At 37.1% G+C, this 22,857-nt stretch overlaps 2 protein-coding genes across 2 annotated transcripts; one reads left to right on the top strand and one right to left on the bottom strand.

Annotated features, from left to right (window-relative positions):
• Nucleotides 1–932: 932 nt before the first annotated feature.
• Nucleotides 933–9,751, bottom strand: LOC113070449 (E3 ubiquitin-protein ligase TRAF7-like). The gene is made up of 20 exons (XM_026243728.1): nt 9,668–9,751; nt 8,592–8,724; nt 8,426–8,483; nt 8,012–8,097; nt 7,523–7,639; nt 7,288–7,380; nt 6,985–7,018; nt 6,035–6,218; nt 5,812–5,946; nt 5,501–5,718; nt 5,332–5,405; nt 5,188–5,236; nt 4,979–5,106; nt 4,803–4,885; nt 3,913–3,952; nt 3,702–3,818; nt 3,165–3,287; nt 1,289–1,408; nt 1,041–1,172; nt 933–953 (listed from the first exon to the last, which is right to left on the bottom strand). Exons 3-20 carry the CDS (start codon nt 8,475–8,477, stop codon nt 933–935), a joined length of 1,806 nt encoding a protein of 601 aa, XP_026099513.1. The 5' UTR covers nt 8,478–8,483; nt 8,592–8,724; nt 9,668–9,751.
• Nucleotides 9,752–13,791: 4,040 nt separating this feature from the next.
• On the top strand, nt 13,792–19,766 carry LOC113070448 (guanine nucleotide-binding protein G(I)/G(S)/G(O) subunit gamma-13-like). The gene is made up of 3 exons (XM_026243727.1): nt 13,792–14,231; nt 16,597–16,729; nt 18,689–19,766. Exons 2-3 carry the CDS (start codon nt 16,632–16,634, stop codon nt 18,792–18,794), a joined length of 204 nt encoding a protein of 67 aa, XP_026099512.1. The 5' UTR covers nt 13,792–14,231; nt 16,597–16,631; the 3' UTR covers nt 18,795–19,766.
• Nucleotides 19,767–22,857: the final 3,091 nt, after the last annotated feature.

Here is a 22,857-nt window from a genome sequence, read left to right as displayed (position 1 = left end):
CACTGACACAACTTTTCCATGTCTGCAGGGAACATGACCCTAGACTGGATTCAGCTCCATTGTTCAGAGTTCAGTTGAAGTCTTCCCAAATCTAAATCATACTTCTATTGGAAATTATCTGTATGTATAAATACTATGAAGGTTGGGAGATTTGTTTGCTGTCCAGAGGTGTCCGGTAATTGGAACAAGCCACATTCATCCAGCGCACAAAGCAAGCCGTGTTTGTCCGTCACACGAGTCCGTGCATCAGAACTCATTTGTCTCTAATTTGCGATATATTACTCAACATGTTGACAACTAATAATGATAAGCATCACATTTAGCACGTCCACACCTGAGGAGAAAAAAAAAACAGAATAAATTGTTAGAGCCCATATACATTGAAAGATCTGAATCCAGTAGAAAAAGATTCAAGGAATGGTGTCTCAATACTGTTTAGCTGCTTTCAAAATAGTACAGGCTTTACAATGAGTAATGGTATAGAGTGACTAAATGTTACATAGATGTTTTTAATGTGACATTGTATGCACATACATAGCATGCAGCATATTTCTGAAGGATCATGTGACACTTTTGTTCAACGAGGAAGATAATTACATTTGAAAAAACATTAAAATAGAAAACAGTTATTTAAAACTGTAATATATTTCACCAAATAAATGCACTTGGTGAGCATTAAGAGACTTTTCAAAAACATTATAGAAGTCTTTAAAACCCAGAACTTTTAACAATTGTGTACAAAAATGAAAGCACAAAAGAATTTGCCTCAAAAAGATCTTGGCAAGCTACAGTTTCAAAGCAGACTTCCCAAACTCATTGTAAGAATCTCTGACCTTTACGGTGCTGTCTACAGCTCCAGAGAAGAGTCTTCCTCTGGACACAGCGAGCGCCGTTACGCTGCCCTGGTGCCCGCAGCAGAGTCTGGGTGCAGATCATGTGTCCATGCTCCACACCTACAACAAAAAAGAGGTGGTAAATATCACAAAAGAGGTGGCACATATCCCCAAATTTCACACCCTAATCCCAAGCCTTTTGTTTACCCTGAGAGAGCGATCATAGGAGGCACTGAACACTTTGGTCTGATCGGGGGTTGAGATGACGGCAAGGGCATACACTGTGCCCACGTGGCCCGTCAGCGTCCGCACCTGCTCTTTGGACTCAATGTCCCAAACCTTATTCACAGAGGAGAAATCCCGATTTGAATAATGTCCTTACATTTTCAGCTTTTCCATGACCATTACCCTTGTATGTAAAGCTCTGCAGGGCGTAGAGATTAATACTTACTTACATGAATGAGGTTCTCATAGGTGCCACAAACTATATGGTGATTGGTGACTGCAATGGAGTACACACTGCCTCCAGAGGTCTGGAGCACATGGACACACTCCAGAGAACGGATGTCCCAGATCTGAGGGGAAATGGCAGACAGACCATTTCACAAAAATCCATTTCATTTATTGACACTAGATGTTAATGACTAGTATGCACCTTATAATGCACATTATGCATGAGACGTTGAAATTAAATTAAATTTAAAATAAAATGTATGCATTTAGCAGACGCTTTTATCCAAAGTGACTTACAGTGCATCCAGGCTATCAATTTTTACCTATCATGTGCTCCCGGGGAATCGAACCCCCAATCTTGCACTTGATAACGCAATGCTCTACCAATTGAGCTACAGGAACACTATAATATAAAGTATGAAATAAGGTGTCTATATAAAAAAATAAATGAGTAATATGAATAAAAAACAATAGCCAAATCACTGGTTAAAAACTAAACATAGTCCTGTAGAGAGATTCTCCTTGGATTAACCAATTAGAGAAGTCACTTTGACCACAAAAATGAAAAAAAAATAATAATAATAAAGTGCAAAAAAAGCTCCGCAAAATCCCCTACACTCAGTGGAACATGTGAATATTGTAATTGAGTCAGTATATTTTCTTTAAATATAAGTGCAATGTAAAAACATGTACAAAATAAGTACATTGTACTAAATTATTAATTAAAAAGTACACAGTAGTTAAGGCCACTTAATATAAAGTGGGTCCAATATTTTCTTTTATTGTATTATTCACAGAGCTTTGCCAGTAGTGTAGCTCATTTCCATTTGTCACAGTTTTTTTTATCTCAATTTTTTCAAAATCTACATTTTGTTTAAATTAAAGGTTATAAGTCAGTTTGTTTGGTTCATTGCTTAATCTCTTTATTAAATATATATTTTAAAAACACTATGGAAGCAATGAATGGATAATATATAACAGTAATAAAAGTGGAAAAGTAATGATCCCTGCACTCTACAGCGGTGGAGTTTGTATCTTTATTTATTCTTTCTCTGTTAGCATTTGTAGCAGTATGCACTGCACTCTGCTTCCTGTCTGAGATCCCAGACAGCTTTAGACAACAAACAGCTTTGGTTTGTCTGTCGTATCCGGTTTTACAAACATCTCCGAGAAATCCTCTTTTTTTTTTTTTACAGTTAGACTGAACAGTAAACAAACTCATAAGAACAGCTTTAAATCTGAAATTCTAATGTTACTGCTACAGGAATATATATATAAACAAGGCCCTTTAAAAACGAGGACAAAAATCACAAAATAAAAATGGAATTTCCTGCATAATGAAAAATATTGCTAATCAGGACACAAAAACTGATTATATGTAGACTTCAGATGCAAAACCCACTAATTGTTTTTAGAGTATAATTTCATAATAAAAAATATATAATAATTTTATGATTAAAACTATTCTTATTTCTTTATTTACTTTAGTGATTTTGCTACTATTTGCTATGTCTTGTCCAAAGAGGTGGACTTTTGCAGGTGGGTTTTGCAGCAAAGATGATCATAAATACCAATGAATTGACTAAAGCGACATTTCTGAAAATAAGGCATTTCAATAACTAATAACCTTTACATTGCCATTAAAGTGAAATTACTAAACCTAAACACAGGTGGAATGGTAAACGGTAAACCTAAAAATGAAAATTAAAAGAAATAAAATGCCAGACAGACTTTGCATCTTTAGTCTTCATACATCGATATGTGTGTGTGTGTGTGTGTGTGTGCGCGCAATTTGCGCTGAATTGACACTAATAATAAAGTGCACACAGGCATTTTCAAGCTATGTAAAAGCTTGACATCCCCCCACCCACTTCTAACCTTTATGGTTTGATAAGATCCGCTGTACAGATGATTCTGAGAAGCAACCAGAGCTCGAACCCAGTGATTCAAGCCAGTTAGTTCCTTCTTTAGCTTTAGCTCTGTGCCCACAATATCCCACACCTACAGAGGGAGAGAGAACGAGAGAGAGAAAGAACATCAACAATCACTTGAAGAACATTCAGAATTGGTAAACAGGAAAGTCCCAGAAAGATGAGATCATTCTAGTGCTGAACCTCGACTCCCTCATTCCTCCCACACATCACCATGGTGATCCGAGCTCAGCATGTGCTCTTCAGACAGGCTCTCAGAGACAAGTGGATCTAATTCTGCTCCACTCGTGCCTCAGTAACTTAAGTCTGCACTTTTTTTCTTCTCTGCTGGAGCACCGATCTCATCTTCCACAACACTTTAAGGAAACTGAAAATGGCTAATGTGCACATGAACAAATGGGGCAGAATAAAGCTCAATATAAGCGGCTTGATTGGGCTTGTGTCTGCAGACATGCACATCTTCTCTTCAACAGATGCCACTGACCTTAATGGCTTTGAGAGAGCCACTGAATAGCATGTTGTGTGAGGACACTAAAGTGCACACTGGGTTGTCATGTGCCCGGATGGTGTTCACTTTCTGCAAGGTCTGGATATCCCAAACCTGAGGGAGAGCAAGCACATATCTGCGTTATATGAACATGGACCATGTCATGAACATTTGATTACTCTGATAAATGTATTTCAGAAACACTCACAATAATGGTGCAGTCAGCTGAGCCGCTGTAAAGTTTGTTCCTGCAACAGAAAGGAGAAATAAAAATAAAGACCTCCTGTCTAACATGAAATAACATTTGCAACCCATTTTACTTTCACAATTCCTTCAATTGTAAATTTTTAAATATAAATTTTTTTCCCCCCAATTTATTTGGATGTTAACATTTATTTGTAACATTGTTAATACTTTTAACAATTAACAATGCATTATAGGGCTATGCAAAAAATCTCGTCAGTAAAGGTGCTCCTGTAATTAGAAGTACGTCTCCAGCACGCGCGTTCAGATCAGGGTTGCCAGGTTTTCAAAACAAATCCTGCCCACTTGCTTCTCAAAACTAGTCCAAAACTAGCCCAATTGAATTTCCAGGAGGTTCCCCGATAAAAATTGCATCCCAGGGTTAAAATAAAAGTTTTGTTGGCATGGTTGCCTTGGTAAAATTCGCATTTTAGGGGCTAAACATCACGTTATTTGTATTGGGGTACCTTCAACCCACGGAACCAGTGTTGCCAAGCCTGCGGTTGTTTTTCATGTCCACAGGTTGAAGTGATACAAATAACATGATGTTTAGCCCCTAAAATGCAAATTTTACCAAGGGAACCCCACCAAAACAAAATTATTTTATCGCCCGGAACGAAACGTGAATGGGCTAGTTTTGAGAAATAATTGGGCAGGTTTTGTTTTGAAAACCTGGCAACCCTGATCTGAACGCACGTGCAGGAGATATACTACTAATCACAGGAGTGCCTTTACTGACAAGATGCATGCACATGAAAATCGCATTCGATTTTTTGCACAGCCCTACTCCATTATTTACATATTTTTCTGTATTTAAATATTCATGTCTGAATTCAAAACCCTCAAAATGCTTACCCCTGAATGCACAATGCCAACACTATTCCATCATGGCCCTCAAGGGTTTTCTGACACTTATATGTGGTGCATGTGTCCCAAACCTATGTGGAGCACAGAAGTACAGGACATTAATGTAGATTAAGAGGGATGCACATAAACCAAAAGAACAGAAAACTAGTGGGAGGTGAAATTACCTTGATGGACTTATCTGACGACCCACTAAAGAGAAGATCGCCGGTAGAATAGACACACAAACACCACACCGGACCCTGGTGGCCCACAAAAGTACCCTTGCATTTGAAGATCTGCTGGGGGTCGTAGGCTGCAAAACATTTCATACAGTCAGACAATAACATATTATCCTCACAGAAATTAGGAGCATAAACGAGGAAGAGACACTCACAGCCCAGTATACCCATATTGAGTCTGGCATTGATGTGAGACAGTTCATCCTGCAAACAGAGGGCTGGGTTAGTAAGCTCTTAATACTGAAACACCACAGTTATACATCGTAATTTGGTGAAAACCAGAGTGAAAGTAGACAAACATTAAGCATGGAAGCATCTCGTCTGAACTCCATCAGATCTTCACTGAGCTTACTCTGGTTCTCATCCAGCACATCTGCCATATTAGCACAAGAAAACCCCAACAAAATGAACATTCATGAATATTTTGACCTGAAAACAGTGTAAGCAGTTAAGACTTAGTTTCCTCACCAAACTTGAGCTCCAAGTTCTTCTCCAGCTGGTCTAGTTTCTCAGAGAGTTTGCCCAGCATGGAGCGCAGGAACGAGATGTCCTGGTCCTTCTGCGCCAGTGTCACCTGCATCTCATGGAATCGGTCATCCATCTGCTGGAGAAACTCCTTCAGCCCCTCGAACTTACACACCTCCAGATGCGTCTCATATGTGTCCTGATTCCCGATAAAGGTGCAACTAGAGAAAAGTAAGCAGAGATTAATCAAAACTGTTTTATTTCATTATCTACGCAACTGAAGGAAAGATTGTTAGATTTGCTAAATTCCATACCCATATTTAGAGTGAGGGCACTTAATGTGTTCACACTCTTTCAGATGGGACTCCAGGTTCATGGTGAGCAAGGGAGGGCAGTTGGGGTTGTTAGGACAGCGAACAGGTCTGTAGTCACAGCTTACTTCATGATCTCTGCCACACACAATCCAAAGTCATTACACTCCCTCTGCGTGACTCATGACTACATCCCAACAATAGAAATTAAATGCGGTGTGCTCACTTCCTGGTGCTAAGCTTGATGGTGAATGGACAGCCAAGTGGGTCAACCTCAAAGGCACCGGGTTTGCCCGAGGCAGCTGGGTGACAGCCGTACTTGCAGTGGATGAAAAGCTCTCCGATTTGCTCGGCCACCGCTATGTTATTCACTACCACCGTGAGCTTAGAATTGTCCACAGGGCATTTCTCTGTAGAAACACGAGTTATTGGCAAAACAAAAATACTACTGTATGTCGAAAACATCACTCAAGCCAAAAGCATAAAAATGAAAGAGTTAGCATGGAGAGGAAATGAAAGAGGAACTGAGCTAGAGACTTGGTCCAAAATGAACTTGAAGCCACTCCTGCTAACGCTGAGTGAATTTAGAGAATTTAAATAAATATTCAAACAAATTTCAGAAAGAATTCAGATTGCTTCAGCTTCGTTCACATTTTATGCAGCATCCTTCTGCTGTTATTTTTTCTTTTTACAATAATATATACAGTACACCCCGCAATAACAAAGCAAAAAAACTAATTTGTGATAACTTTTTAAATGCATTTAAATAAAAACGCTTTAGATTTTTGTCTTTGATACTACAGAATTAATACCTCAAAAAACATTCTGGATGGCAAGTTTTCTACATTTCCATGAAATTTGAGAATGACAACGTTTTCTGTAGAAGATATTTTCACTACATAATTATTGTGGTGGAAAAAAAAATTCACAATAACAATATTATTGCGAAACATACAGAACCTTTGAAAAAAAGAATAATACTATCTCTTTTCTGTCCAATTAATCATACTTAAAATATGAGTGCAGGGAAGTGTAGAGAGAGTTTGTAACCGTAACTGCACAAAAGCATACAAAAAGAACTTAGTAAAAATAGTGCTTCCTCACTACTGGCAGCAATGTTCATCGTGGGAAAGCTGAAAGCAAGACAAATGCTTAGAGAAAAAACGCTATCCTTACCTGAGGTCAAGGCACATCGCCTGCAGAATGTGTGCTAAAGTGACAAAGGAAGGGAAAAGAGAGCACAGTGAGAGTGAATAAGAACTGAAATTTCATCTACTCAGCTCTTTTAAGTGTAATTCATCTCTTAACAGACACTTGTATTGTGGTGTTCAACAGCCTAACAATGCCGTAGGAAACAGGTCAATGAGGCGTGCTGTTCACAGCCCAAGCTGACAGGAAAATCAATACATGGCCTGGAAACAGATCACGACAGACAGCCCTATCCTGAGGGAGAGGTGAGGGGGCGGCAGGCTGACTCACTCCGCAGGTGGTGATGACGGGGTCCTTGAACACGCTGCAGCACAGCTGGCAACAGAGCTTAACAGAGGGCTGCTCTGCAAACACCTGTGGCTCCTGGGAAGTAAAAAAGAGGAAGGGTGAGAGAGAGCGAGAGAAAGTCAGCCTCGTGCTGGACACATGTCTAGGTCGCTCAGTCTTCAGCGTCACTATACTAGATCAACATGTGAATAGGAAATAGAAGACTGCTGACACTCACTGTGTCTTCCTCTTCCTCGTGCAGAGAAAAGGTGGAGCGCAGCGACATGTTGGACTCGGAGTGCAGAGAGCGAATCGAGATGGCAGAGTCTGAGCGACGAGGGGTACTAATGGGCGGCTGCAGGGACAGGGACAATTAGCATCTAACTATAAAACTTAAAAAGTAAATATTTGAATTACCATAAACCACTTTTGCATCTAGCCAGGCGTTAACAGCAACAATACAGTCTATGTCTAAGGAAAGAATTCATCCTGTATTCATGTATTCTCTTATAAACAGTCAGGGCTAAAAACAATAGGAAAACCACAAACAGCAGAACAATATATCAGTTGCATTTATCAAAAACTAAGAACTGCCCAAAGAGCAAATAAGCTAGTCCAAAAGCTTGCTATTATGTACATCAATGACAAAATTGTGAGGTGTTTGATTTCCATTCCTCTATATGGAAATGTACTTGGCTGTTGTGAAAAGGGATGGCGTCGTGATTACCATGCCATCATCGTCGTCACGAGCGGAGAATGTCAGAGTGCTGGAGGATGAAGGGGTTCTGCGGTGCTGTTTGTAATTAGTTTCCGCTAAAATGAAAGAATACAGTAACAAGCGAATGATTGAACCTTGTTGCTAAGCAAACAGTCACATGGAATCCTGTACAATCAATGCTAATCCCAGTCATTTTCAACACCAGCAATTTCTTTCATAGTGGTTTTCATAGAGGTACAACATGTACATGAGAAAATGTTTTTTTTTTTTTTTTTGGCATTTTAAAACCACCGTGTCATGCATTATAACACAGTTATAAGGACCACTTATAATGCAATTTGTGTGCAATATTTTAGCTTTTAATAAAAAAAATTATTCTAAGATCCTAATCTGACTCCAAGTAGCCCAACAGATAATACTGACCTTTTGCTACTTGAGGGACCGCTGGAAATGTGGATCCGAAACTAGCTTCCATTTTGGCCTGCATACAAAAGAGTATGGAATAAGAAAACAATTGAGAATTTATGCTACAGAAGTCTTTATTAAACTTGTAACAATGTAAATAAATATAATATCCATTCGTTCTTACCCGGTTGCTGATGTCAGGTGAGGGTAGAGTTATAGTGGCACCTGTCACAGATCCTCCTGAGAAACGATCAAAATGTGATGATTTACTACAGCTCACAACACAGCAAAGCCCTGTAGAAAATATCTGCTGCCGCCTAATTAAAGAGAAAAACATAAGCTATATATCTATCTTTACACACACGTATATGACATGTAACATATGTATGTTAACATATATAGATATACATACTATACACACACACACAATGCATTACATAATATATATATATTTATCACTACACTTCATCTAATTCTATGAAGACAAAAAAATCAATGTGATTAAACTGGTGAAAAACGTTTAAAAAAAGGTGACTGGATACAGAATATATTTTCATTGTGATTTTATTTTCCAATATATCCTAAAATCTTGAAAAACGTATATGGACACTTATTTTTGCGTCAACTAACCCTTCATGAAAAGCGCTGTTGATACACACTCTTTTATTATATATATTTACAGAATATCAGCTGTAAAGAACAGCAGACATATTTCCCGACAGAGCGTCAAAACAAAGCACGGCGTTAAACATGAACAGATCTCTCTGTTAGCAAAGCAGAAGCCACAACTGACACAAGATCAATGATTCAGCTCTCTTTATGTCTCGCAATTGGTGAGATTTAAACGCTCCGATTATAAACAATGCTGTTACAAAGTAACGTTACGCAGCTCACCATGTTTTGAGACAGCCAAGATTTTCTTAGCGGATGACTGCTAATAATGGGGACATTGTCTTGTAAGCATCAAATAAAACGGAAATACATTACATAACATGTTAACAACAGCAAAACACGCAAAAAAACAGACAAACAATCAAGCAGATTCGTTTGATGATATGCTAGTGATGATGGTCTAGTGATTTTCGTGCCTGAAGTGAGCTGGCTAGCGGTGTTGGCTAGCAGACGAAGTTGGTTTGTCCAACAGCTTTAAAACACCATATTTAGCTTTACCAAATGTAGTAAGACAGAATTCTATCTTAGCTACAAAAGACATAAGATACGTCTCGCATGTCTATTTAGCCAAACAAATTAGATTCTCACCATTAATACCAAATCAAAGTCTGCAGATGGTCCAATTTTAATCTTTCTCTCTCACACCCAGACGCATATTACAGAGGATTGTGGGAAATGTAGTGCGGAACAGAAAATACGCTTCATTGTCGGGAATTGACGCAACAAGTTCCTGGAATCGCCCGAGGATTATTGAATATTCAGGAAGATGAGACCAATATGGTTGGATCATGTTTTTTTCCCTGGGTATTTTTCAAGTCAGTTTAAGAGTTTAAACGTCAAATGTTTACATTAGTGGTATGCAGTCTGATTCATCTATGAGAGTCGAATCTTTTGAATTCTGCAGGCTGCACCGTTAGGCCAGTATGTGTCAGAAAGAATCATTCATTCACTCTTTGCATGACTTTAAATCAATGTAAAAACTAAAGCAAGCCCAAGTACAGGCTCCAATGAAAAAATGAGCCAGTGCATGGAAGTGAACAAGAACGACTCGTTCACTTAAAAGGTTTGTTCAAAACACTGATTCATTAACTTAAAAGATTCATTAACGAACAACACTAGTTCCGATTCAACATGCCCGCATTATAATGTCACGTTACGCTTTTTGTTAGCATATATTTTAGTTTTGATTGCACGGTTTTCAAAATTCTGGTTTTGCGCACAGCTGCATATTCTTGAATGTTTGTCAGGACAATACCTACATTTCTATTTACCATTTTAATTCTACCATATTGAGTTAATTAGTTAAACGGAAGGGGGAGCTGTTTGCCCAGAGCTTATTGAATTAAACTGCTCTGTTATTCACATTCACTCAGCGAATACTGTAATTTAGACAATTATACCACCTCTTTTATGATGCCACCTGATTTATACTGTTGTCTCTATGTTGATTAAAGGAACAATTAAATAATTTACTTAGGTTAGGCCATCCAAGATGTATTTTCATTACGTCTTGTTCACAAATATTTTCTCTGGAGTGAATGGGTGCAGTCAGAATGGGAGTCCAAACAGCTGATAAAAGCAAAAGCATCACAATAATCCAGACAACTCAAGCCAATTAACATCTTATTCCTTTAAATTCTGCTATGTAGTTTTTATCAGTTATAAATATTTCAGTGAAATATTTTGGAAATATTTCTTCATGTGCTGTAAACACTGTAAACGTTTATGTCATCTGTTGCACCGTAGTATTTTATGTAGTATATATTTAAAGGTTCCAATATTTTTTAAATGTATCCATCGAAATGTATAAAATTATAATTTTTTGGCATTGTTACTGCCGTATACATTTGAGCAGAGATTGATGATTTGACCTGCATTCACCTGGCTGGAGATGCTCCATTATGCTGTTCTCAGAGCCAGGTAAACCACTTAAGGCCAAAATAAATGCAGAAATGTTGTGAATATAGCATGTCTTTGACTGCTAAGGTCCTGATTCCTTTCAGCTGCCCCTTCCTTTAGAGTAGCTTACGGTGCCTTGCATTTGCTCTTTGTGTTAAAGCACTAATGGCAGTTTCTCATGGACACCCATCAATTTAGGACACATGGGACATGTCTTTATCTTCAGGATATAGTCCTAGGCTATTCTGTGTAAATTCTCTTTGATGAAGTATTACAGACTCTATGAACTGTTGTCCTACCTTCCACTAAAGATACTCTTTGTACTGTTAAGCCAAAGAATAGCCAGTGCACCCATCAAAAGCTTGACCCCATCGGCAAGCCAGTGCAGGGCGTTCTTCATTCAGGATCCATTAAGCGTATTCAGAGCAGAGCTCCATTCTTCCCATATATCCATGCTATAAATGATGCAATAAAAGTGGATGTGCTAAAGGAAGTAGATGGCTGAACGTAGAACTGGCCGGTGGCCATTCGTTTGTGAAACACAAATATCTGAAAAAGCTTATTCAGACTGGTTAATGTATTGTCATTTTACTGAATACACTTTAAAAACAGTCAGTTTGGATAAAAATTACTTAAAACAATTAAGCATAACTTCTCATAGCTTTGTCAATACATAAATGATAATGAGTTTGGTGTTCTACTGGGATCTGATACAGATAATGGAGGTTTGCAATCAACTCTCAGAATATGTTTCATATATCACTTCTTTTCCATTTTCGCATTATTGACCCAATATTTTTTAGTTAATTAGATAAGATGTTTTCATATTAGATGGATTCTGTTATTCTTTTTTTTTTTTTTGCCACATGGTTTTATGAAAGAGCAACTGGTTAATGTTTTTGTCTGTCTTTCAACAAGACATCCCTTGTTTTTTTAGCGTTAGCCAAAAATGCCTTGTGGTGATGGTGGTCCAACAAAAGGGACTGATCTCTGATCTGCTGCTCCTGCAGGCACCACTCCTCATCTTACACCTCCTGATGTTGCTCTTAGGTGAGATATCACAGAAGACTGACATGAGTGCTGCTCTGAGATGAGCATATGTCAGATGCCCTTGTATCAGCCAACAGGCAAACTTTTAAATCTCCCTGCGAGCAGTTTACAGTCATTTCACCCTTTATGGAATACTGTTGTCAGTGCTTTCAGGCTTATGCCAAATTGTGTGCAATAGCATTTGTAATATAAGGTTAGGGTTAGGGTTAGGGTTATTAATACAAACTACATGTATTTGTTACATTTATGTTTTGCATAAATTAACAGAATAATAAAAAAAAAAACAGTCTCAATCATGTAACAATGTAACTTTTGGCCATATAGCAGTAAAACAATATTATATATATATTTGTTTTACAGAAGAACATTGTTTTAGTTGTGGCTCTGCTCCTCTGCATGGATAAATGAGATGAGACGCATGGGCGAATGACATATAGCCTATATGCAATTTCATGCCAAATTCGTAGACAGCTCTACAACAAGAATACTTATTGAGTGCTGTAGGGATGACATATTTTTGCAAACCAAAATGCATAAAACCACTTCCGGTTTCATCATCGTCAGTGGGTGTTTTGTTAAATAAGATCTATGGTTTACAGAAGATCAAGATATTTTCACATTTTATTCTGTGAAACACATCTGCAAGATGTTTGTTAAAGATTGCTTCTTCTGGAAAGCTTCTGTGTACAAACATCTGATCGACATCTTTAAGATGTCAGTTTTACATACATTCTAAATCATAAACATCTTCTAGACATTTTCAAAACATCTGTTTGGCATCTGATGTGAAACATCCTATAGACGTATTGCAGATGAGCAAACATTCTAAAAAATTGAGTTCTGCAATAGTCTTGCAGATAGACGCCGCAGTCTCTGTGATGTACGTGTGCTATCTGGGATCAATAAAACCCCTATATGTTTATAAGTAATGGTGACCATTGTGTAGTTTGTTTATATAGCCTCTATTTACATTTTTACTTCTGCTGATTTTATTTCACCATCCAAATTTATAAAGGTTGTGTTTAACTTGTCCAAACATCCAAAAGCCAATGAAAAAATCCAATTGTGTTTATGTCGAAGGAACCAGGGTGATACTAACTTCCATGTTGGCCTAAACTACAAAAATACATCACTGCAGCGTTCTATTACAGGCTTATTAATGGATAAAGACATGGTTTGGAAGATTTGCACACACCAATTAATAAAATGTTATTTCTTAAAAACAAAGTGTAACTTTAAATGTGTTTAATAAGTTGCGTTCCAACAGCGTTCAGATTTAGAGTAAAGGTTCACTGTATCACTCCAATGATCTTGTCTACAGCCAAAATCGTTTGAAAGCATTTCCTTTCGAGCGAGCGCTGCTTCGCGTCAATGAGCGAGGACTGACTGACTCGGACATTAAAAAAACCCCGGAGCGGATCACAGAACGCTTTGAGTTTGGAAGGAAAGCTCGGCGGATTCGCGTCAAAATACGTGCCGTTCCAAATCGGCTCTCAAACTCCGTGTTGCTTGGCAACAAACGAAGCTTGACGTTTTGACTGGAACTATTTTAGTTGGCGTAGAGAAAATAAAAAAATAAAAACGATTTTTCTTGTTTACTGAACTTTTATTTAGGCAAGAAATTCATGCCGACAGCCTGATGTTCATTAAAGCTGATTTTCTTTAAAAACAAAAAAGCTAAGTTTTTCCATATTAGGGCAAAGTGGACTAAACGTTCCGGAGAGTAGAATCATATGCGTATGGAAAATCTAAACTCTGACACTGACAAGTCTAGCGACAAAAGGACGTCGGGTTTCCTTTTGTCTCCAACATTAGGAGAGACATTTAGACTTGAGCGGCATATAACCGCCCTCTGTTTCCCCCTCCCAGGCAGATTTGCCCCAGCACCTCCTCTACACATTGGCCCAGCAGCGGCTGAGCAGCACTTTACTAGGCTGTAACCACTGCCATCGGCTCAACTTCTTCAGCATCGTTTCAGCTGTCTCTTGCGCTGCTGCCGGAGCTTGCGAGCCTGTCTTCAGTCTCCCCGTCTAGTCTTTTGTCTGTCTACATCGGATATAAAGTCGTCCATCGTTTTTCGTCAATTAGACACAAGCGTATGTGTTTTCGATTGATCTGAGGACATTTCCCATAGATAAGAACATTCTGCACCAAAGACGGGCTTCGGGTATTAACGTTATCCAAAGGTAGCTACATCACCGAGGTAAGCGACACAAATGTTAATTCATATCGATCTCATCTTTTTCGTTATTGTCTCTTGATGACAGTTGACATAACTTATGATGTTAGTGGGAAATGTTATTGATACCCATGCATTCTTATTTTTTGCATTTTCATATTGGTTTTTTTTTTTACCACTCCCTGCATCCGTCGTCGCTGTGGTTGCCAGTGATTTTGCCGGTGTTACATAAAACTTAGATTTTCAGCATCCTGCTTTTTACCCGCCCCTCATTTTTGATTAATAAAATCATTGGGTTATTTAAATCTAGCCTATATTTACAAGAAGGAGGAAATTAAGAAGCCTGCAATTCAGACTTCAGCCTGCAGTAGCTTCTTAATAGTTTTATCTGCTCTGGGAAACCTAAATACATCGGAGGTAACTGAGATACAGCAAGTCATGCTGGTCTTCATCAGATGATCATGTTAGCTGCAGAAATTCTGCTATCTTATTTCTTGACAGATTTGATGTCTAATTTATCTTCTTTAGTTCTTTATACACCAGCAATATCAGTTAGGACACAACACACACGTATCATTAATATAAATGTGCTTTTGTTTAGTAATTGTTACATTTTTAATTCTAGTTTTTTATTTATTTTTAATCAAACTGAAATGTACCCTCCCTATTTGAATGCAATGTGGTGATGACCTACATGATTGAACAACCTACATGAAGAACTTGATTTGAGAAGTTTGTCCTGGTCCTCCATCTAATATGTCACACTGTCCTTTTGTACACATAATATTATGAACAAACCAAAAACATAAACCTGAATAGTCTCAGCCATTCATTTAATAAAATATATATATTTTTGCATCAGTAATATTTGTTTCATGACAAATGGGGTGGGAAAAGAGGTTTGTGGCTTGTGGCAAACTGCTGTATATTCTGGGCCACTGTTGATTATATATTTGTTTAAGGCCTCAGTGAAGCACTGAAATCAGTGTATTTACCTTTGGCAACAACAAAAGATTTCAGATTTCATTATATTGACACACAAATTCACATTTAAAAGGTATTTATTGGATATCCCCATACGCGTTAAGTATTTATGGATGGTTTGAAAGAAGTTGAAACATCTGTGTCCCCTAACCATTTATTCACATCACATTTGACTGGAAAAACAGCGCAATCTCCTGCAGCTGCTCTGAGTGTGTTTAGTGTCAGATAGTGAAATCAGAGCTTTTAGAGCGCGAGGCTCCAGTGTCTGGCTGGTGTTGCTGGGAAGCACTTAAAAGCCTTTATGGGATGGATGTAGACAGGCAGTTGAACACCTGCATGCTGAACTGTCTCTGCTCTCTGGCTCACACATGCCCTAATGCTGGACTCCTCTCAACACAAAGAACTCTCAAAACTCAAACTCGGATCCCCCTTAACTCCTGCTCAGAGAGGAGGACTATAGCATCTAATTACTGAAATCTTTTATTTGAAAGCTAAATTTATGCATGCAGAACATCCCAGAAAAAAAATAGCGAACGGGAAAAAGTAGAATATGTGCAGTTACAGTATGTTTATTGAGAAATGTTTTGTGAGGAAGTCTAAAATGTGAGTGGTGACATCTATTCAGCTCGTTTTTAAGTCAAAATTTAAATGTAGCATGACTGAGTTAGCCTTAGACTACACACACACACACAAAAAAAGAGCTTTTTAAGTTAATAACCACACATTTTTACTTTGTCAGTTGTTGTAAAATAAAAATGCAAGAACAGTGAATAAAACTTTAATTAAATGAAGGAATCAAATGCAAAATAAAAAAGAGAATCAAATATACCAATATTTGATGAAAAAGTCCAAAATGCATTATTGTAGTATCAGAGCAACTGAATATGACAAAAAAGTGGTTTCATGGTTTACACTCTTAAAAATAATGGTGCTTTAACGATGCCACAGAAGAACCTTTTTGTCAAATGGTTCCATAAAGAACCTTTAACATCTCAAAAAGGTTCTTCAGGTGATAAAAAGGGTAAAAAGATGGTTCTTCTGTGGCATCTCTGTGTGAAGCACCTTTATTTTTAAGAGTGTATTTTCATATCATGGAACATATGCAAACTGTTCAGCATGGGCATACAAATCACATTCACAAATCATTATTACTGTTCTTACAAATAGTGTGAGGTGTTGTTTTGGCAAGATTTCATTGCAATCGTCATCGACTGATGCAAAATCAGCTTTTTAAGTTAACATATGTTACATTTATATTTTGAGGCAGCACAATTCACCTGTCTAAAAACATAGGATGGCTGTGGAAAGAGTCATGTAAAAAAACCACTAAATCAGTTTAAATATGAGCATTTGTTTTGGGACAGTGTGCGAAAACACTATTTCTTGTTTTGATCTTTTTGTTTAGGTTTAGTTTGATCACTTCCACATCAAGCCGCAGTCATGGATGAGATGGACTTGCCCCAGATGAAGAAGGAGGTAGAAAGCCTCAAGTACCAGCTGGCCTTCAAAAGGGAGAAATCCTCAAAGACAGTGACAGAGTGAGTCTGCTTTCTTTAGTTCTACACACTGTACAGATAGTCTCTGTTCCAATTATCATATTTTATTCTGTCGCCCCATATCACAACAGAAAAGATAATGACTTCTTCTACCTTCCTTCTATTTTTGTTGCTTTTCATCATATAATCAAGTACAAAAAAGCTAAAAGTAAGCCATTAGAACATCACCCATGTATTCTGTCCTTTTATTATCCAAATGCTTAATTGTCATCGGTTAAATGGCATTGACCAGTCAATGTTTTGTTATAATAACTTCTAAACAGTACATTTAATGGTTGTTTTGACAATATAATAGTTCTACTTCTATTTCTCTCATATTACTCTGTGAGCTCTCTCTTTGCATACTAATGCAAGTTAAGACTAGCTAATTGGAGCAATTTTGTGACTTTTTGCTGTGCATTTTAAGGATTTCAGTATTATTTTAATATTCAGTGTAGCGTAAAGGTTATGGGGTCAATTCGATTTTTTAATATTTATAAAAGAAAAACAGTCGCTGCATTTGTTTAAAAATACAATAAATATTGTAATTATTGTGAAATATCATTAGAAATTGAAAATAACTTGTATTTTAATGTATTTTAAAATATAATTTATAACTGTGATGGCAAAGCTGAATTTTCAGCATCATTACTCCAGTCTTCAGTGTCCCATGATCCTCCAGAAATCACTCTTAATATATTAATATGCTGCTCAAGAAATATTTATAATTACTATCAATGTTGCAAACAGTTGCATAATATTTTTTGTGGAAAAACAAAATAAAATAAAATAAAAAAGAATATATTTATTTATTTATTTGATACATTTTCAGGGTTCTTTGATGAACAAAAAGTTCAAAAGAACAGTATTTATTTGAGATTTGTTTTTGTAATGTAAAATGTAAAAGTCTTTTCTGTCAAATTTGAACAGTAGTGTATATGGCAACCATAAAACCAAAACAACGTATATTCATATTGTGTTGTTCGTCATACTTTTTTGTTGTAATAAACTATATTTTAGCAGATGCTTTAAGCTAATATAAACTCTGGAGGTAATATAAGTAATGTAAGTAAATCATTGAAATAACAATAATAAATAAATCATCATCTAATATGTTAAAAAATGTATGATGACGCCCCCCCCACACACACCTAAATGATCCTCTCTACATAGTTCAAACCTCATAGTTCCTGTTGTGAAGAGTGATCAGTTTTATCAGTGGCTTCTCTAAACTGTTTCCTGATTGAATAACCCATATGCCACCATAAACTCACTGCAGTTATTTCTGAATTTTCAGGTTCACCTCGTGTCACAAATTAGGCTGCCCAGAGGCCAGGTCCTCTTGGTGATTGTTCAGGACAAAGCATTAGCTCTCAGATCTCTGGTGCTTTACTCTCCAATTTGAGAGCAAGCATGGCCTGTTAGTCACACCCTCCACTGTCACATTACACTGACATCTCATTCCCTGCGTCCCAGGGCTCTCTTACTGAAATATTCACAGTAGTAATTTTTCTGCTGCAAATTACCTTTTACCAGCCAGAAGTGAACAGCTTCAGTGTTATTGTGTAGTTTAGCTGAATAAGCAATTGTGGAGTCATAATGTTGGGTCATGATGACTTAATAGTGTTTGGGTTTGGATGGAGTCTAGCTTGAGTCTAACAATATCACTCCCATCTGACACATCGTTTCTATTAATCGCCTTATGATGGATAATGCTTCAGCGAAGAGTTACGTGATTATCACTCTCATTTATCATTTGTTCAACATGGGTGCAATCTTGCACGGCCCCAGTTCCTTCACACTCTGCATCCTTGTTCAAAGTCACATGCATACAGAGCAAATCTCTGCTCTATTTACTCCTAAATAGTACACATTTTTGCACCAAATTTGTTACTTTAAATAGATTACGCACTTAGCATTGAGTCCCAGAATGATGAGGGAACTTCTCCTTCCTCTCCTCAGCCTGGTGAAGTGGATCGATGAGTGTGTGCCTGAAGACCCTTTCCTGAATCCTGAGCTGATGAAGAACAATCCATGGGTGGAGAAGGGCAAGTGTGTGCTTCTATAAAAGAGCAGCAGCAGCAGCAGCAGCAGCAGCAGCGGCAGCAGCGGTCGCCCCAGCCCTCCGTCTGAGCCTCCACCAGCCTGACAGGATCACACGGCGCTTGCTCTCTGTTTCATTACCTCACCATGAATGTACAGCAGCTTAGCATCCACTGCACAACAAATCTCACACTCATGCACACAACATTAGCTCTATATAGTCAATTGAAGAATCTGACACTTTGACATGCATTACTATTATATTTGTAACCATCAATATACCTTTATATGCAGTTAGTGGAATTTCTCTTTTGCCTACTCGCCGAGTTCAAGCATGTAGTGTCGACGTCGAAATGTTACTATTTACGCCACACTCAGCAGTTACAGACATTTTTAACCATGTACAGATCGTTTTAATTTATTAACTTATTTATGATCATGAATTAATTTATTTATGGTTTGATTCGCTACTGAAGCTGTTGGCGGCGACTGCTTTAAAAATGACGATGGACCTGCTGTTGTTCAGCTGCACCCTTCCTTCCTCGAAAGCTACGGATAATGTTTTATTTGATTTTTTTAACGCATCTTGCCAGGTCACCATCAAATACTGCCTTGTACACAATTTCCTTAAAAAGAATGTAAGTGTGTGAGGGACAAGTAAACCATCAGCACCCTAAAGCATCGAATGGATATGCAAACGGAGAGGTTGTGCACTGGCCAAGGCTTTTTTTTTTTTTTTTTTTTAGATTACTAGCTCAATCTGCACTTATGGCAAGGATGTGTGGTTAATCTGTGACTTTTAATTTGTTCATGTTTTTATATATCCAAACAGTAGGAACCTGTCCAATTATCTAGAGGCGTGTTACATATGAGAATGCTTTGAGAAAATATGCATAAGATCAAGTACTAGTTTAATAAAAAGCAATAAGTGATTACATTTTTTTATTGAATGTTTTACAGAACATATTACTGAATAAAGTAGAGGATTTTTAGACAGCTTTAATGTCATTTGTGTGTTTCAGTTGGGCGTGTGTCATGGTATGACAAGGGTATTATATTTTTCTGTTTACACGATAACAATTTCTGATTACAGTAACACATTCATTTAGTTTGAGAATGTACTAATGTAATATAATGTAATAATAAATTATGATAAAAAATAACAATTAATCATGTCCTTTCACCCAATTATGGAGCGCTGTACATGACATGCATGGGAAATAAAAACACAATATTGTTGGCATGTATAAATAATTAAGAAAAGAAGAACAAAAAATCACCACTTTGCACTAATTCGTTCCCTCATTGTAGTTAAATCGTGGCCATAATTAAAACGAGTAGCAAATTACTACAGTATGGCCATAATTAAACTAAAATGAGGGAACAAATGAATAAAACATGGACACAAATTATTAAATTGTGGGAACAGATTCTTCATTTTGTGGCCACATTATCTATTTTTCTGTACACCACATGCAGCTTTCTGTACATCTGTACCTAAATTTCACAATAACACTATTTCTTACTGTAAGAGCTGCTTGAATTACCACCTTTATGTTTTTTTGAAAGCTCAAGAATAAGGAAAGCAAAACAGCCATAGACAACTGAATGGTTTCAAAGTTTATAGGTGAACTGCGGTTAACTTTACAGTGTCCTTAGAAACATAACACTTGTGGCTTGAGATGCTGAAAAACAGCAGGACTGCACAACAGCTGCATGTTTACATAGACCAACAATTACAAAAATATCAGAGGCAATAAACAAGAATGTTTCCCGTGTGAACGGCCCCCGGTTTCGGACAGATTCAGAGTGCTACTCTGACGAAGTCTGACACAACCAAAAGCTTAAAGCCTCTTTAACCAAAAACGGCAAATGCATGCTTTTGGACTGTAGGCAGGTCATGGGCTTATATTCTATGATATTTCAATAAAACAAACAATATATTGACATCTAAAACCACTTTTTATGCTTATTTAGTGCTTTCATCACATGCAATCTAATGTCTTTAAAAGATCTTCATTTGGGGTCTTTTATCAACAAATACTACATGTACAGTTATTCATTTAGCAGATGATTTTATCCAAGGCAATTTACAAAAGAGGGATACAAGCAATTCATTCTAAACCACCTTAAATGTCCTGCTGAGAGAGAGGCAAATGTCTTTAACAGATCTGATATCTCTTCTGTAGAAGTGAGCCATAGCACAGCTTTGTACAAGACCACTAGCACAATGAGCACAGTCTGGCATCTTTTTATCCGCATTCCCAAATCACTGCACAAAGCATTACAAACTCATTCTCAGCTACATAATGGAACACCTGAGACTAAGAGAAACAACATATTTTTCCCATTAAGGGAAAGAATGTAGCTCTTCTTTTCACACACTTTAACTTTCACTCTGTGCAGACCTGTCTGTGTATTGCAAGTGAGAGTTTACCAGGTATTATAATCAAAGCCAATGAATCTTCATGCACTTAATAGATCTTTGCATGACAGACTGTCCAGTCACACATTTACAACAAACAAAGATGCCATGAGTGGTTCTGGGGACCATGAGACTAATGCAGTGATAATGGCTCACCCTCTAAGATTAGGATTGATAATCCTGATGCCCATTGCCTAGCCACACATTCACATGATTGCTCTCTACGCTGGTTGAACCCGCAGCAGATGACACTCTAATCTGCCCAAAATAATCCACTCTCTCAGCTCCTTCACAAATCTCCATTTCTAAATACATACGGGATCACATGGACCAATAGTCTGCCTAAATGTACACATCTGGGGTAAAGTGCTACTCTTATGAAGTCTGATGCAATGACCAGATCTGCATATATGGCAAAGCTAAAAGCCTCTTTAATCTAAATACGGCAAATGCATGTATTTGAACCCTATATCTGGATCTGAAATGGGGATTTATGCTAAGAAGGGCATATGGACCGTGAATGGACATATCACAGGAGAGAATAAATGATGGGTTCTGGCTTGTAAAACCATTTGCTGCTCTAAACACTGTTGCTGTTTTCCTTTGAGAATCTAAAAAAGATGTGTTGTGAGAGGAAAACAATCCCCGAGTGTAAAAGTGTGATCAGGCATTATTTTAACATCACACATACGGTTTAAATGAGGATAGTAGTCACCAGGGTTTGTGGTCATTTAAACGTACTCAGTGTCAACTTTATGTGTATCATTTATTTTTAACCACAAGGCAGTGCTAATCTAACTTTTTAGTTCATGCATGACCTTGTCTTAAGAACATGATGAACTAAATATGAACAAAATGTGTCGTCTATAATCAATGCAAAAAAAAATAAAAAATAGCAACATTATGTTATACAACTCAAACTAAATTTTTCTCTAAAGTCATTAGTAGGTGTTAACATATTAATCATCATTCTAAAACATTTTATGATTTATTTGTGTGTGTGTGTGTGTGTGTTTGTGTGTGTATGTATACATATATCACTAATATTTGAAAAAAAAAAGTCTTTCCATACAAATGAATATTGGGCATTTGTACCATAATATTAGCACCAGGTATTTTTTTTTTTTTTTGTCTAAGATAAATGATTATTCGAAAAATACTGTACTTGATAAGATTGTATGTTCAGGAATTGCTTTCTGTAATTAAACTTTTTTCCTTAATTTTAATATCAAGGCAGCTGTGTCAAATTGACAATTTTTACTATGTTCCTAAAAAATATACAAAATGAATTCCCTATAGAAATAAAAAATATACATCATAAAAGGTATGTTTATAAAAAAATTATATGTATAAACAGTTTTTTATCGTATTAAATAAATTATATATATATATATATATATATATATATATATATATATATATATATATATATATATATATATATATATATATGTATATTTCACTGGTCTACATGTATACAGGAGGTAACACCAGCTGATCTCTCATCAACCTGATTTCCACGTGCAATTTCAGGCTCCATGAGTAGTTCATTTAGGAGTGGGACTCAGTTTAAGACGTTCATTCTGGTATTGGGGTTGAAAGATAGACAACAGCAATGAGCAAGAAGGCTTCTTGAGATTTAATAAATGTACTGTAAAGTAGA

The sequence above is a fragment of the Carassius auratus genome, unplaced genomic scaffold (assembly GCF_003368295.1).
Source record: "Carassius auratus strain Wakin unplaced genomic scaffold, ASM336829v1 scaf_tig00004268, whole genome shotgun sequence".
NCBI lineage: Eukaryota > Metazoa > Chordata > Actinopteri > Cypriniformes > Cyprinidae > Carassius > Carassius auratus.
Note: the sequence above shows the minus strand (reverse complement) of the source record. Positions and strands in the feature narration are given on the sequence as shown.